The sequence below is a fragment of the Lynx canadensis genome, chromosome D3 (assembly GCF_007474595.2).
Source record: "Lynx canadensis isolate LIC74 chromosome D3, mLynCan4.pri.v2, whole genome shotgun sequence".
NCBI lineage: Eukaryota > Metazoa > Chordata > Mammalia > Carnivora > Felidae > Lynx > Lynx canadensis.
The window spans coordinates 36,112,553-36,128,359 of record NC_044314.2 but is presented as its reverse complement, the minus strand read 5'-3'; the positions used below and the strand labels follow the sequence as shown (position 1 = coordinate 36,128,359).

At 54.5% G+C, this 15,807-nt stretch overlaps 1 protein-coding gene across 1 annotated transcript in view; it reads right to left on the bottom strand.

Moving 5' to 3' along the window:
• The window catches only part of CELF4 (CUGBP Elav-like family member 4), a 295,349-nt gene that overhangs the window by 11,646 nt on the left and 267,896 nt on the right, over positions 1-15,807 (bottom strand). Inside the window, 7 exon segments of the mRNA XM_030336966.1 lie at positions 2,631-2,714; positions 7,661-7,744; positions 9,135-9,190; positions 11,400-11,405; positions 12,934-13,003; positions 13,006-13,083; positions 15,197-15,344. Of these exon segments, the coding sequence (XP_030192826.1) occupies positions 2,631-2,714; positions 7,661-7,744; positions 9,135-9,190; positions 11,400-11,405; positions 12,934-13,003; positions 13,006-13,083; positions 15,197-15,344 (526 nt within the window).

Below are 15,807 nucleotides of genomic sequence, written 5' to 3'. Positions count from 1 at the left end.
CTGAGGCTCTGAGTTAAATGACCTGCCTTTGAATGAGTGCTGGAGCTGGTTCTCACACTAAAGGCCTCCGGGGGAGTTGCGGAAAACTCAGCTGCCAGAGCAAGAAAAAAGGAACCCCAGGGGCTCTGGGCCCAGCCGGGCCCTCAAGGCAGGAGCGCATCCTTCTCTAAGGCCAGTGGATGTTTAGTGCTAGAAGTCTGTCTGTTCAGGAATAAAGGAAAGAGCCAGAGTAGAGGTATACAGAAGATGATTTTCAGAAAAAGCAGGGAAAAAAACCTTGGTCCTGGAGAATTTAAATAGGCAAATGGCAAGGGTAGTGTCTGGGGCAGACTCCAAGAATGGCTACGAAAAAAACGGGCTGTGTTCACAGGAGCCACAGCACAAATGCTCCGAGGTTGAGGCCGGAGACCAAGCCTGCTGGCCCAGGTGCCCAGAGCTTTGTGGGCTCTTAGCAGATGTCTTTCTTCTGATGTAGGGAACATTCAAGGCTTATTTAAAGAGCAAAGGCGGGGCGCCTGGGTGGCGCAGTCGGTTAAGCGTCCGACTTCAGCCAGGTCACGATCTCGTGGTCCGTGAGTTCGAGCCCCGCGTCAGGCTCTGGGCTGATGGCTCAGAGCCTGGAGCCTGTTTCTGATTCTGTGTCTCCCTCTCTCTCTGCCCCTCCCCCGTTCATGCTCTGTCTCTCTCTGTCCCAAAAATAAATAAACGTTGAAAAAAAAAAATTAAAGAGCAAAGGCAATAATCTCCAGTTTGTTGTTCTTACATATGTAAGTGTAATTTGTCAGGAGAAGTATCAGTCCAACAAGGGAGGGGCTCAACCCCTGTCTCTGTCTTTTTCTTTGTCTTCTCATACCCAAAGACAAATGAACTCCTGGGGCAACTCTATGCCCTCCAAGTACCACAAACTTCCTGTGGCGGCTGCCAGAGGGCAAGGGACAAAGGTTCAAAGGTCTTGACTGCTTTGGGGAATATTATCTAAAACCACAAGCCTTTCATGGTTCTGGGAAAGTGGTCTCCAAGCTGGAATCTCTTTAACAAGGGCTTGCTGATGCTTCTACACACTTGTATGGTCTCCCCTACACTGTCCCAAGCTGTGATCGGGGTTCCCCAGGTAACACAGGCCCCTACTCTGTCCTCACAGACCCAGGATCTGGGGTTCGACCTGGAGAGCTAAGCTTCTGGCAGACCCAGCTCTGGTCCCATGTGTGGCTCTTCTGGGGACTGGACTCCTCACTCCTTGGGGACCCATGAGTGGATCTAGCTGCGGAGGCTCGGCTAACAGAGGCAAAAGAGGAGGCAGGAGAGGAGCTAAGGAGGAGTGGAGGGGAGAGGTGTGGGAGAGGCCGATTTCCAGGAGGTCTGCAGCAAATCCAAACACAGGATGCTCAGTTGAATTGAAATCTCAGGTAAACAATGAATATTTTTTTACTGTAAGTATATCCCCAATATTGCATGGAACATATTGCATATAATATTTGGGACATACTTACACACAAAAGATGCATCCATTGTTCATCAGAAATTCCAGTTTAACTGGGAACCCTATATTTTATCTGACAACCATACTCCAAATCTTCCCAAGTCCCCCGTCCCGTCTAGCATCCTGCCGCCACGCACACTTCCTAAAAGCTGTATTTTCCTTCTATTACTCTCAGCTCAAGGACCTCCCCTCATCTCCCTCTGCCTCCATCCCAGGAGCATCCTCGGCTGATGGTCAGTCCCCCCAACACAGCCCCTCCCTCACAGCTGGCCTCCCAGGATCCCTTCTCCCCAAGCCTCCTGCTGGCTCCCTCATTCACTGTCCTTAGGCTCCCACACCCACTTTGTTCTCCCTCTGCAGAGTTCCCTCCCCTTCCTCACTGTTTCCATCCACCTGCCTTTCTCTTTGCTCCATTACTTGGTGCCTTGCAGACTTCAGTGCTGCGGGGTAGGCATGATTTTCATCTAAGCTCAGACCTGAGGCTTCCTGAGGGCAGGACCAGTTTGTTCTTCCTGACTCCTCAGCAATGTGGCTCTGGTGGCCTGAGGGAGTGGTGGGGGAAGGAGGGTTCAGTGGGTGGCAGGAGGGGAGCAAAGAGCAGGGTAGACAGAGAAGGGCGGCAGGGGCAGGACAGAGAGGAGGCCGAGGGGCAGGCAGGATAGGGGCCTCAGCTGGGCAGACCCCCCCCACCCCAAGGATCATGCGTGGCATCCATCAGGGCCTCTATGATTGCAAGACGGGGAGCTGCTGGGAGAATGGGCTCTGCTCGATGCCTCCACCACCCTGGCCCAAGGTGACTCCTTCCCCTTCTCAGTGGGTGGAAACTGGGCCTTGTGGCAGGCAGGGGGGCCTGTCTCTTGGACTGTGATGGGGGAGGGGGGGCATGGGCGGGCAGGGAAAGCCAAGAAGCCAAAAGAACAGTAGCAGAGAGAAGAGGAGTGGGAGGTGGAGGCTGGGGGCTGGGCCATAGGGAGCACCTGGGGGTGGGGGCGATGTGAAGGAGCAGGTTAAAAGCAGTCGGACACCGGTAAATTGGTGCGAGCACCGCCCTGTCCTGGGTGAAGCTAGTTGGTTTGTTATCTTTACCCACCAAAGCATTTACTTTGGTTAGTCGCCCGATCCACAAACACTTTCGAGGAGATGACATTACCGAAAGGGAGGAACATCTGCATCAGCTCAGCGTCCCCAAACTCCTGGGGCAGATGGTAGATGAACAGGTTACAGCCCTCGGGCCCTGCGGTGGGGGGGGTGGGGCAGGGAGGAGGGATGGCGGGGTGGGGGGAAGAGAGAGACAGAGGAGAGGTGAGCGAGTTAGGCAGCGGCAGCAGGGAGGGGGGCAAGGTTGGGAGGGGGGGTCTCATCCAAGATCCAAGGGCGGCCATGGAGGAGTGGGGACTGCTGAGCCCCAAGCCTGAGCTCTGGTCTCCGCCCTGCCCTTGGGCAAGTCACTGAACCTCTCTGTGCCTCAGTCACCTTTGCTGCAAAATGGATCTATAAGATGGTGCCTGGCAACTCGCTCCAGGGGCAGAGCTGACGAGTGAAGGGGGTAAATGTGCCAAGGCCTGGTCAGCCAGGGAGAGGAGGTGCTGAGGACAGGCAGGAGTAGGGAGAGCTGGGGAAGGCCAGGCGGCCACCCTCCGGCCCAGCGCCTGCTCTGGAATGGCCCTGGGCAGCCCAGCAGGCCCGTGGTGCCAGGTGAGAAGCTTCTTGTCACGTCCCACAGCCAGGCCCCAGCTGGGACCTCCTGGCTGGCTGCTGCTTGGCCCATCTTCCTCCAAAACCCGCAGCCACTGCTTCCCACCTGGTGCCCAACCTTCCCCTGCCCCAAACCTCTCACTCAGCCCCAGTCCCGAGTGCAGACATCAGGACTTCTCTAGCCTCCTCCGACAGGTTAGGTGCACAGGAGGGGTTTCACGGCACGGCTCCGTGATTAGCCGGGGTACCCACAAGCCTTATTACACGGAGCTCCCCATTTCCTGACAGCGGTAACAACCTGCCACTTCTACAGCGTGAACTACATGTCAGGCTCTTCTAAGCGCTTTATATGTAGGTTAAGTCACTGAATCTTCTAGCAGCCCTCTGAGGCAAGTACTGTCATCACTCCCACTACAGATGAGCAAACGGAGGTCCAGAGAGGTTAAGTCACCTGCCAAAAATCACACGGCTGAGGTGAGAGAGCCAGGATATGGACTCAGGCCATCTGCCTCTGAACTCTGTGCTTTCCTCTCTCCCTATCATAAATCTCCGTGCCCAGAAACCCTGAACACTGTTGAAGCCTTTGGATTTCTAAAATTTCCAAACAGCTAAAGAGTTATGTTTTGTTTAAATCACCATAATTCTCAATTTTAACTTTGAAATGGAAATGTTTCCAAGATGATTCATCTCTTTCTTGCCATTTTAAACAGAGTATGCTACGTGTTATTAACCTTTTAGAACGTGGTCATTCCAGTGATGGTTTCCAACCTGTGGAGGCCATGCAAAGCTGCATTTGTTAGAGACGTAGAAGAACCGAGGCTCTGACCAGAGACTGGTTGAGACTAAGCATGAGCTCAAAAGTGAAGGCAGTAAGGCATCTATGTGGGCTGTGTGTGGCTGCAAGGCCAGAACCACATCCTGCTTCTCTGGGACAGGTGAGGTTGCCAGGTAACCCAGTTCAGGAGCAAGTCTCTGGACCCTCCCTCTCCTCCTTGTTCCTTCCAAAGACCCCTTTGACCACCAAAGCGACCCTCTGAGCGTCTGACCTCCTGGGTCCTTGGTCCCCATCCTGCATCATCGACCCTCAACCTCCCACCCTCAGCCTCTCCTTCCTGGACCACTGTCTCCCAGGAAAAGTGCCTGCTGACGGCGCATTCAGAACCCACGTAAGCATGCTCCCTCACCCATCTCCAGGGGTCCCTGCTGCTGAATCCCCCAAGCTTACCCCATCTCCAGCCATGCCATGTTCTCACTGGTTCATACTCTGAATGCGTCCCTTGATGGTCCCCAGCTAGATGTGAGTCCCCTCCGGGCAGAAATCAGCTTGAAGGCCTAATCTAAGCCACACCTCCTCCAGGACTCCCACCCAGATTCTCCCCATACCTTCTCTCTTCCAGTGCTCCCTAAGTCTACAATCTGTGGTCTGAGGCTCTTTCTCCTTTCGCTCTGAGCCCTCCTGCCCCTCCCTCAGCACTGCCTTCCTTCTTCCTTCCATCCCATTCTTCAGGCTTCCCTCACTGTCCCACCCCATATAGCCACCTGCCTTGAACCTGGGACCCTCACTTCAAGTTCAACAAGATGCTTTATGTGGATGTTATGTCTATTCAACTTAAAGTCTCAAAGAGCCTTCAAGGTCAGAGCCCACAGGCTCATCCCATCAGTATGGTGTGTCATTGGACTTCACAGGAATGGCTCTCACAGCCCCAGCTTAGCCCCCTGCCCCTCACCCCTCCAGAGGGAGCACACACATTGTCTTCCATCCCCAAGCCCTTCCTGCATTTCCTCATCCACAGATGGTACAGCATCCAGATGGCATCACCAGCAGGACTGTAAGATCAATCTGGTCCCACCCAGCCTTCTGAGAAATGGTGAAGCAGGGCTCCAGACACAGGAGGTGATTATTCTGGCCACACTGCAGGCCTGGGCAGAGCCAGGATTGGAGCAGCCCCGAGGGTAACCTCAACCCATCTGTGGAGCTGAGAGCCTCCAGGAATTCAGGCATCTGTTGGTTTTCAGGCTCGGCTCAAAGACAAGGTCCTGGAAGGAGGTCTCTCCCACAACCAGTGTGTCCAAGTATGTCAGTGACATTCACGGGGGGTGGTAACCATGACAGAAAGGGCCAACCACTGTCATGGCTGGAGGAACACAGCCTTCTTTCTCACCTGTGCTTCATGTAACACTGTGGACATGACTCTGGTCTGGCTGCAGCCCACCCTGTCCTGTCTCCCCACCTGGTCCCGTCCCCAAGCCCAGGCTCACCTCATACTTTGCAGCACCCATGCCTTTGTTCCTGTTCTCCCTGCCTTGAGTGTCTGTCTGTCCATATTTATGTGCTGAAGACCTCATCCTCCAAGGCCCCCGAAGCCTTCTCTGACAGCCCCGCTCCCAGCACCATGAGCTCACCCTTGTATGAAACCTGGTTCTGTACACATCTGGGTCCACGATTCACCCCTCCCCATGCCCTGCTCTCCTATGGTGGCTCGTCCTGTGCTCCCGTCAGGAAGAGTGTGGACAATAAAGGGAGATTCCGCATCTGAGAGATGGCTGGAGCAGAGACTGGCCTCACCAGGTCTGGTCTGGGGAGCTGGGCACAGGGGTAGGGAGCTGAAGCTGCTCAGAGATGGAAGGAAGGTATGAGAAGTGCAGAGTGAGATACATGGGGTGGTGCAGAGTGTAAGAGAGGACGAACAGGGAGTAGATGGAGGGTCTCAGTCTATTTAAGGCCAGGGTTAGGGGCTAACCTGTGTATTGGTCAGAGAAGCACTGACCTGCAGGCATGTGTGTGTGTGTGTGTGTGTGTGTGCGTGTGTGTGTGTGTGTGTGTGTGTGTGTGGCAGAGTTTAGAGACCCCTGAGCCCACAGGCCAGAGTGATGCAGGGCACTGACTGCGGGCTGAGGGTGTGTCAGCCTAAGGCCAGTGGGGTGATAGTGCCTGTGGGCACTGTGCTCTGGTCTGGGCTTGGACAGGCAAGACTGGGACTCTTGGACCCTGCCCTTCATGGCTCTGCTCTCACTGACATGGCACTGGAAGAGCTGGACTGAAGGGGAGGAGGGCAGGAGCAAAGCAGGCTCAAGGGCCACAGACCAATGAAGGGAACCTCTGGTGGAGGCAGGGCTGCTGGACCCCCCGCCCCCACTTCACCACCAGCGGGCCCAGATGCCACTCCGGACAGAGCCAGAGCAGGCCGTGTTTGCAGGCTGTGGGCAGGGGCCCCACCGCACACTCCTCTGGGTTCCTGTAGCTTGGCCTTCCTGGCCGTGGAGAGGTGATGACACAGATCTCAGGAGCTGCCCAGTGTGTGTCAACTGGGGTGGTGGGCATCATGTACAACTTTGGAGGGATGACGGTTTGGTGAAGGAAAGGCTGTGTGCACAGCGAGAAATCCATAGGAAATTTCTGGACTTCTGAGTCAGACGTGAGCTTTGAGTTTCATGCTTCTCTAGCAACTAATCCTCACTGTTCTCATTTATAGGTAAGGACATCAAGGGGAAGGGGAAGAAGGTGGCCATAAACTGGGAGTCAGATCCAGATGGATTTGCTTAGAAGTCCAGGTTCTCAGCCATCTGGGGCATGTTTGGGGCCCGTCCGACCAATGCGTTAGGACTAGCAGACCCCAGGGTCCTTTCCAGGGCTAACCCACATCTCCTGGCTCTGGGGACCTATGCTGCAGGGACTATGAGCTGCTTATCTGGAGACCATCGGAATCCTCTGGCCAAATGGGCTCCTGGGACAGATGCAGTGGCCTCACTGGCGGGTAACCCTTTTCATGGGCTGGGGAAGGCAAGACCTTGTTAGTATCCCTTCCCCCCCCCCCCCCCCACTGGGCTCTCTGTGAGCATGCCCACAGAATCCTGAGGGTGGGCTTATTTATCCAGCTCCCTGTGGGTCTCTAGTCTCTGGAACGGGAAGACACTGAGGGTCTTTATCAGATCCCAGCCTCCCAAACCCCACTGGCCTTGCCTGCCCTGTGCACACCAGGGCCTCTGGCTGTGACTTTCCAGGCACCTCTCCTTCCACTAGGCTGCACAGAGGCACTCCCACTCCCGCACCTGCCTGTGGAGTCTCACCCTGGGAGCTCCAGCTGGGAGCACCCAGAGGATACAAGTTCTCCTGTCTGTGATGAACAGGTCTCCCTACTCCGGCCCCGAGGTGAGAATTCCTACTTCTCCCCTTCCTCTCCACTGGCCAAATCCTGTCCATCAGGGGATGGGGGATTCTTGGACCCCCACCTCTTCCAGGGCTCCACCTTCCTGCCCTCCTGCCACTTGGGTTTCCAGAGCTGTCCTTGAGAAGCCCACCTCCATGTTTGGATTGGAAAATGCACCATGTCACGATCGGGCTGTCTTCCCTCACCCTCCTCAACACCACACACAAACATGGTCACCTTTCAAATGAAACACCCCAGCCGAAGGCCCAGGTGAGCAGCCCCTTTGGGGACAGAAGGGGGTGGGGAGGGGCCTAGGAGCCCCAGCTCAAAAACTCACCTTCTCTCTGTTGCTGGGGGATCATTGGAGGTGGCTGAGGAAAGGCCTGGCTTATCTGACCATAGGCAGCAGGGTAGGCGGCTGCTGGAGGGCCAAAGAGAAGAGGCGAGAGGAGAGACAGCGACAGTGACATGGAGAGAGACAGAGTGAGAGGCAGGAAGAAAGAGAGAAACTTCAGTGTTGAGCAGTAAAAGCAGACCAGCCAAGAGGGGCGTTTTAGCTTAGCCACTTAAGATAAAGCCAGTTCAGCAGTGTGTGTGTGTGTGTGTGTGTGTGTGTGCGCGCGCACGTGTGCATGCAGTTGGGGGAAGGCAAGCTTATTCTGAAAAAATGGAGCACCCGCATTTGTGGATAATCCACAATAACGGACCATCAGAAACATTGGAGTGCCCGCACAAGATCACCCACACCACCAGGAATCCCCATTCCTTGAGCCAGGGCTGACTCTGGCACCTGTACCCTCCTCCCACTCAGATGGCACCTGTGTGGGAGGTGGGGTGCCACCCTACGTATGAGCTTGGCCTCTGGGATCCTGCCAGGGGGTGGTTCTCAGGGGCAAAGGACTCAGTTGGCCAAACTTGGTACTTTCTGGGTTCAATTGGAAAGGGTCAGAGGTGGAACAGGAATGGCCAGTCCCTGTCCCCAGCCTGGCCTGCCTCCAAAGGTACAGGATCTGAGGTCAGAGTTCAAGGGTCCCAGCAGGTGAGAGAGCTTCCCCTGACCTCCAGATGTGAGAGGCCAGCTTCACCAGAGTCCCCATATTGCCCTCAGGAGAGATATTGCTGGCTCTTTCTGACCTGGCCAGACAGCAGGAGACTGGCTGGGCAGAGATGATTATGGTGTGTGTGTGTGTGTGTGTGTGTGTGTGTGTGAAAGACAGACAGAGGATAATGACTGATAACTTGCCTTGGGCTTCCTACAGTGGCTGATCACCTCCCCACTCAGTGACCTAAGGCCATCTGCTGGCCCCAAGGCTATCTCTTCTCACTTCTTTTTTTCTACCTCTGGCTGCCTCTATGTCCCCTCGCTGGAGCCCCATTCCTGCTGCCTGGATGTGGATGGGGGAAGGAGCAGAACTGCTTCTCTTCCAGGGTCGCTCCTTCCCTCAAACCCAGGCATCTACATTTGCCAGACCAGTGACTGTGAATTCTGGCCTCTCCCCCAGCACAAACCAGCCCTGGAAGCACCAAGGTTGGGAGGAAAGTCCGGCCTCAGAGCCGAGTATCTGCCCAGAGCTTCAGCCTGGCTCACCTACTCGTGTGAAGTTCTGACCACCCACCGCTGCAAAGGGTACCGGCCATCAGAAGTAACTCTGCCTGAATGCTGGGGCTCGTAGAAGGGAGCGGGTCCTCTCCCAGGATACCCTTCCCGCCCCTCCCACTCCTCCCCCTCCCCTCCCCAGCTCCGGGCCCAGGCCTGGGGAGGAAAGGGGGCATTGGTGCCCCAGGTGTGGGGACGTGAGGATACTAACGACCTGCATACTGCTGCACTCCAGCGTAGGCCTGCTGCAGGGGGTCCGCGGCGGTGGGGCTCTGTGCTGCAGGGGAGCCAAGGGAGCAGAAGTCAGCGATGCCCACCCAGACCAGCCTCTCCCCCGCCGTGCCCGGGGAGATGATGCCTCGGCGGCACTGCCCTTCCCAGCCACTGTGGCGTCTGCCCCCACCCTGCCTGGGGGCTGGGGGACTCAGGCTGCAGCCGGCTTGGGGTGGGGTGGGGTGGGGTGGGATGGGTCGCTCATGAAGAAGGCTGTGAAGGGACGGGAAGGAGATACCAGAGGAGGGCTCCACCATGAGGGGCTTGGTGGGAAGATACCTGAGCGACCTGGTCCTGGACGAGGGCTGTGGGAAAACGGGTGAGGAGGCTAGAGGTTACCAAGAGGGTGGTCTCCTCCTCACTTATCCCAACACAAGTCAGGGGCAGATCCCAGCTGGGTGAAATGAAGGGCATGGGAGGCTTCATCCTGCCACACTGTCCTCCTGGGCCACCCGTGCTGCTCAAACACAGGGACCTCTCCTTTATCCTTAGGGAGTTTGCACAAGGCAAGGAGGCCTTGCACTCTGAGGTCACGCCCGAGACACATTCAGCAGGAACTGGCCACACAAATGAGGTCTGCCCCATGTGGCCCCAAAAACTGAAGAACCACAAGACCAAGGACCTTCCTCCCACCTGATCTCGTGAGTCTGGGCTGTCTACTGCCCAGTGTAAGGAGAGGAGCCTTAGGCTGATACTCTGGCAAGCAACCTCGGGAAGCTGGACTGGGGCAAAGGCTTGGCCCATTTCTGTTGCCTCTGTTGTGTCTACAGGTGCTGCGGGTAAAAGCCTGGCGAATGTGAGCACTGCCTCTGGTGACCAAGGCCACCCCTGATGACTGACGTGGTAGGGGGCTGGCCCTGGAGGCCCAGGTTGGTGAGTGGGGACCCAGACAGATCCAGCCTCAATATGTCCAAGGCAGAGTGGATAACACAGCAAGGCAGGGAGACAATTATCTGGGCTTATATCTGCCTGGCAACCCAGGCCAGCCAGCTGGCTGGTAGTGCTAGGCTTTGGGGCCTGCAGACCAGGAAGAATTCCCAAACTTCCCTTCCGAGCTCTTGTCCCTAAACCTCTCGGTAACCTTCCACTAGAACAACAGCACCTGAGCTGCAGGGGAGCCCAGGGAAAATCCAAGGGGCAGTGGTCCCTGGGAGACAGCGTAGATGGCTGCAGGGAGCTGGGCCCAGGAGGGCACTGCCTCAGAGTGGGGAGCTGAAGACAGGTCAGGATGCAGGCCCCTTCCTGCCTGGGGTTGTCCCAGTACAAAACCCTATCCGTCTATTTCCCTCGAGTTGGAGACTGGAGCCAGGAGCTCCTGGTGGGGAGGTGGTAATGGTGATGATGCTTGTCGGGCTGGTCTTCTCTACCCTTCTGCCCCCTCTGCTTGACTCCTCTACCAGCCCCAGCTCTCTGGAGAGCCATGTCTAGCTTTGCCCTCTCAGTCTTCCCAGCTGCTCAAACACAAAGTGCCTTTATGCAAATTAGAAAAAGGTGTCTCTTCCTCTGGCCAGTTGGATGGCCTATGCAAAATATCACCTGCACAACTTACATGGCAGCTTGCCCAGCACAGGACCAGAATCATAGCAAGTGCTGAGCACATTCTGTGATGTAAGGAGCGAACGGTCCTTAGCAGTTGTGAGAGCCATCCCTTCGGGGGTGTTATGTGGCAATAAAAGCCACACTGAGTGCTTCCAACATGATCTTGTTGAGTGAGAGGGGAGGACAGAGAAGCTACCCGGGGCTAGGAAATGGAGAAAAACATTTCTGAGACCCTTCTCTACTTCTCTGCTTAATGACCTCATTAGTAACTGCCAAAGAGTGAACACTTTGAAGGATCTCGCTCATTATAGCAGCTCCAAACTCTGCATTTAAAGATGGTAAATTAATTTTTTTAATGTACTACTTTTCTCCTTTCCTTCCCTCATCCCTCCCCCCTGCTCTGGCAGGGAATTGTTTATGGGATGTGGCAGATTGTTACAAATGGGGGAGAGGAACATTTCCAAATTCCATGAGGGAAACAGCTCACAGATGCTGGTGGGGGTGGGGAAGAAACAGGTTTGTCAAAATCCAGAGATCCAGATGGGCTTGCGGGAAGGGAGGAGGGGGGAAATGAAACCACCCAGATGTGCTGGGGACTGTATCTCCCAGCCCATGAGCCAGAGTGGGGAGGAGCCCAAGAACCTGAGCTTGGTGGGGTCTCTCCCACCTCTGGCTTGCCGAGCCTCTCCCTGCCTCCCTTGCCAGCCTGGAGTCTTCATCCTTCAACAACAGTCCAGATCCTCTGGCCCTGCCCCTTTACTCTGGGATTCTCTGGCTTCTCTTAGCAGTGAGGGGAGAAGTGTGGAGCAACGTGGTAGGGGGCCGGCCCTGGCGGCCCAGGGAGGTGAGTGGGGATCCAGACGGATCCCAGCCTCTGGGATCAGATCAGAGACAATTCCAAGGTCAAAGTCAGGAAAGTCTCTATTTCTTGCTAGCACAGTGACCTTGCACTCTGCTGCTGGTGGAACTCTCATATTCTATGGATGTCTGGGCCTCACTCCAGACACTGAAATCAAAATCTCTGGGCTTCTGTGATTTCACAAAGACACACAAATGATTCTGGTGAGCAGAGTAGAGGGCATACTTTGCCCCTTAGCTGACCTCCTCTGTCCTAGTTGGGCCAAACTCCTTACCACCCCTTGTCCCTGCCAGGAAGGGGCCCCCTGCCTCTGGGCCTCCAGGACAGCCTCCTCTACAGGACTATGTTCCTCATTCGCCCTCACCTCTCTAATTCCTATCCATCTGTTAAAGTTGATCTGGGCCTCCTCCTCAGGAAGCTCCTGATGATGCTCTGTTCTGCCTTACTGTCTCATTATGCTGTCAGTGTATATTGTGTTCCTGACTGGCTTTGACCTCCCAGGGGATAGGCCCATGTCCTGTTCTCCTTCTGGAGCACCCCCCCCCTTTCATCTGCCACAGACCGGGCACTTACTAGTACTTACAGGGACTCTGTGCTGTAACCATCTGCCCTCCAGGAAGGAGGACAGCCCTCTTCACATCTCTATTACATTGCCCCTTGCCAGTCTACCTTAGGGCTTTAGGCCCAGCTTCCCTACTCTAATGTCAGTCCATCCTCAAGGCCAGAGAGAGGAGCTGCTGCAAGCAGCTGGGTACTCTCACCACAAGAGACATGCTAAGTTTGAGAGGAACAAAGTGCATCAGGAACAGGCCTCCTGGGTCTTGTAGGCCAGCATTTATGCAAGAAGCACTGGGGTGCTATCCATGGTTCTGACACACTTGTCCAAAGTGCCAACCACAGTTTTGTACAGATCCAGGGACCAAACTAGTATGTACTAGTCAAAATGTCAAATCTATATGCCTCTGCCTCGTCCATACAAGAGATTTTTTTTCCTCCTTAACACTAAGTATGACTATTCTTTTAGTGTCTCTCTCACTCATTTCCTATGGGCCAAATTCACTCTCAATTAACTTGCAGTTACTAGCCTCTCTATGTCAGTGTACAACCATATCTGTTCTCTTCTCTTTCCTGATGGAGCTCCAGGAATGGGCTGGTCTCTTCTCTCCAACCAGGGGCTCCCTGAAGGAGGGCAGGAGGCTGGCTCTCTCTGATCACATTTGGGGTTCTACCAAGGAGCAGGCAGAGGGTAGGAGCCACATGTTCCCTGTTACAAGCAAGGGCAGGGGCAGAATGGATGAGGAATGTGCTGCATGGGGAAGGAAGGGCTGCCAGATGTGCTTACCTGGGTAGGGGGTGGATGCCATTAGCAAACACAGCTTCCGCGGCAGGTTGCCCATTGGCCTGTGGGGGAGGCCGGTGAAGCCGTTCACCCCAATGGGGGATGGGATGCTAGGCACAGCTGGTGCAGTGATGCCCGGAGGGGTGCTGCCACCTGGTTCCAGAAGTGCAGAGGGGTGGAAGAGGAGGGAGGCAAGCAGAACCAAGGTGAGGAAGGACGACCCATGGAGCTCTATCCCTTGGCTCCAAGGGCCTGGGAAAAGACCTCCCAAGTCAGTCCTATCTGTGAATCATGCCTGGGGTTATCTCCCTTCATGGTGACACCACTCATCCCAACTGTATCCATCCTTCAAGGCAGAGTCCAACTCTGGCCCACCCCAAGAAGGCTTCCCTGACCAGTGACTGCAGCATGGCCTTGGACCTGCAGCACATAAACTATTCTCAGTGTCCTTGACTTTGACTACACTTAATCTTCCTTTCATCTTTTTTAGTGGATGTTGCTCACCCCAGCTAAGTCAGGATGGGCTGGTCCTTGTTTAGCCACTACGGGGCTACTAAGTTGCTGGCTCTGCTCTCTTGTCTGCATCACTGAGGGGCTGATCTGGCTCCCCATGAAGGAGTTTTGCTACTCAGGTGGGAGGAGGTCTTAATTCTGATGTTCCCTTGCACATAAGGAGAGAGCCCTTTGCAGAGTCCAGACTTAGCCCTTATTCATACACCAAATAGACACTGAGGCCTCCTCCAGTGGAGGCAATGGTGATGCCCATTGTGACAAGGGTAAAGTCAGGGTCAGATGACAATACCCTGTGCCTTCTCTATGCCAGGTGGGTGGAGCCCAAGGTGTGGATGGCATACCGATGATTATACTGGAAAGGGCCTTCCTCTTCCTGTAGGAATCAGGGAATCTCTACAGCTCTGGATGTCAGGAAGGCTGCCAGTATGGTGCAGGGAGCTGAGGAAGCTGGATGAATGAGAACCTGGGGTGTTGGGCCAGGCCTTGGACTAGACAAGGGTTTCTTAATTTTGTCACTACTGACATTTGAGGACAGACATTTCCTTATTGTGAGGGGCTTTCCTGGGCATCATAGGATGTTTAGCAACAACCCTGGCCTCTACCTACCAGACTACAGTAGCACTCCCCCTACCAGTTGTGACAACCAAAAATGTCTCAGGACATTGCCAGATGTCCTGGGTGGGCGGGAGGACAAAACTGGCCCAGGTTGAGAATCACTTAACTGAACAATAGCCAAGATCTAATTAAGAACATCCTGGGGAGCTTGGGTGGCTCAGTCAGTTAAGCATCCAACTTCCACTCAGGTCATGATCTCACGGCTCATGAGTTCGATCCTCACGTTGGGCTCTGTACTGACAGCTCAGAGCCTAGAGCCCGCTTCAGATTCTGTCTCTATTTCTCTCCACCCCTCTCCTCCTTGTGTGCACTCTCTCTCTCTCAATATAAATATTAAAAAAAAAAAGAACGTGCTTTATGAATGGGGTTATTTCCAAACCCGCTGTCCTTTAATAATTCTTGAGGTTCTCTCTTAATCTCTCTTGCACTTGTCTTGGGAAAAGCCAATGAATCTAAGTTGGATTAAAGAAAAGTGAAAAAACTGGGGCTCCTTCCCTGGTTAGGCCAGGAACCTAATAAGGCCACAGAATGGGCGAGATTTTTTTCCCCTCAGACCTCAAAGTGGGGAGGTGTTTTCATGTGAATTTCTTTCTAGAGATCCAGAAAAGAGATCAAGATGAATTGCTTCCTGATATGGCTCAATAACTTGAGTGAAACTTTCACCACCCTGAAATCATATCATTGACTGCATGGGGCCCACATCCCATCTTCCCTTAGGTCTCCAGGGATTCGAACATTTAAAGAAAATTTTTTAAATGTTTTTATTTATTTTTGAGAGAGAGAGAGAGAGAGAGAGAGAGAATGTGAATGGGGGAGGGGCAGAGAAAAGAGGGAGACAGAATCTGAAGCAGGCTCAAGGCTCTGAGCTGACAGCACAGAGCCCGACGTGGGGCTCAAATTTGTGAACCTTGAGATCATGAGCCGAGATGAAGTCAGACGCTTAACCTATTGACCCACCCAGGCGCTCCGGGATTAGAACACTTACAAACTTCCAGAGGATGAAGCCTGCTTGGGTCCATATACATCATGTGCTCTGGCCATGGGAAGGTCCACCAGTAGATGAAATTGGCCAAATAATAGGTCCCACCTGCTGCTTTCCTGCCACACCAGGTTCCAGTGTTGGTACCTGGCCACTCACCTGAGGTTGGGGTCATGGGTGCGGCCGCCAGGCCATTCATGTTGAGGGCCGCCATCTGCTGCATCTGGGCGGCGGCGAAGGCAGCCATGGGGTTCAGGTAGCCGCCCTGTGCGACTGACGCCATTAGTGCCGCTTGCTGCTGCATCAGCTGGGGCAGAGGAAGTGGAAAAAATATCATGCGCTTCCAGGGGGGCAGCCCTCCCCACCAGGGGGCTCAGCTCCTGGAGACCAGCCTTCCAGGCCCTGAAACCCAGGGAGTTCAGATATATCCCCCCACCCCCACCCTCTGAGAGAACTGTATTCATAAGTAATGATAGGGTCTTAGGGACTCTAAAGTTGTAGAGGGGGAGGAGGAGGGGACTGGCTCCACGGGTGCTGGTCAGCCCTAAGAAAGGTCTGTCATCCATGGAGATGTGACAGCCAGAGCTCCAGAGACATGTTAGGTGAGCCTCTGTAGAGTTAACTTGGCATGGATTTGTTTAAGGTGGTCCTAACTTGGAGTCTGTTGGGTAGCAACAGGAAATCATGAATAAACTCCGGGCACCCCCAGTGTCCTCACAAAGGTGAGCGGGGACTGGGTAGGTTTCTGACATGGCCAAGTTTAGACACCG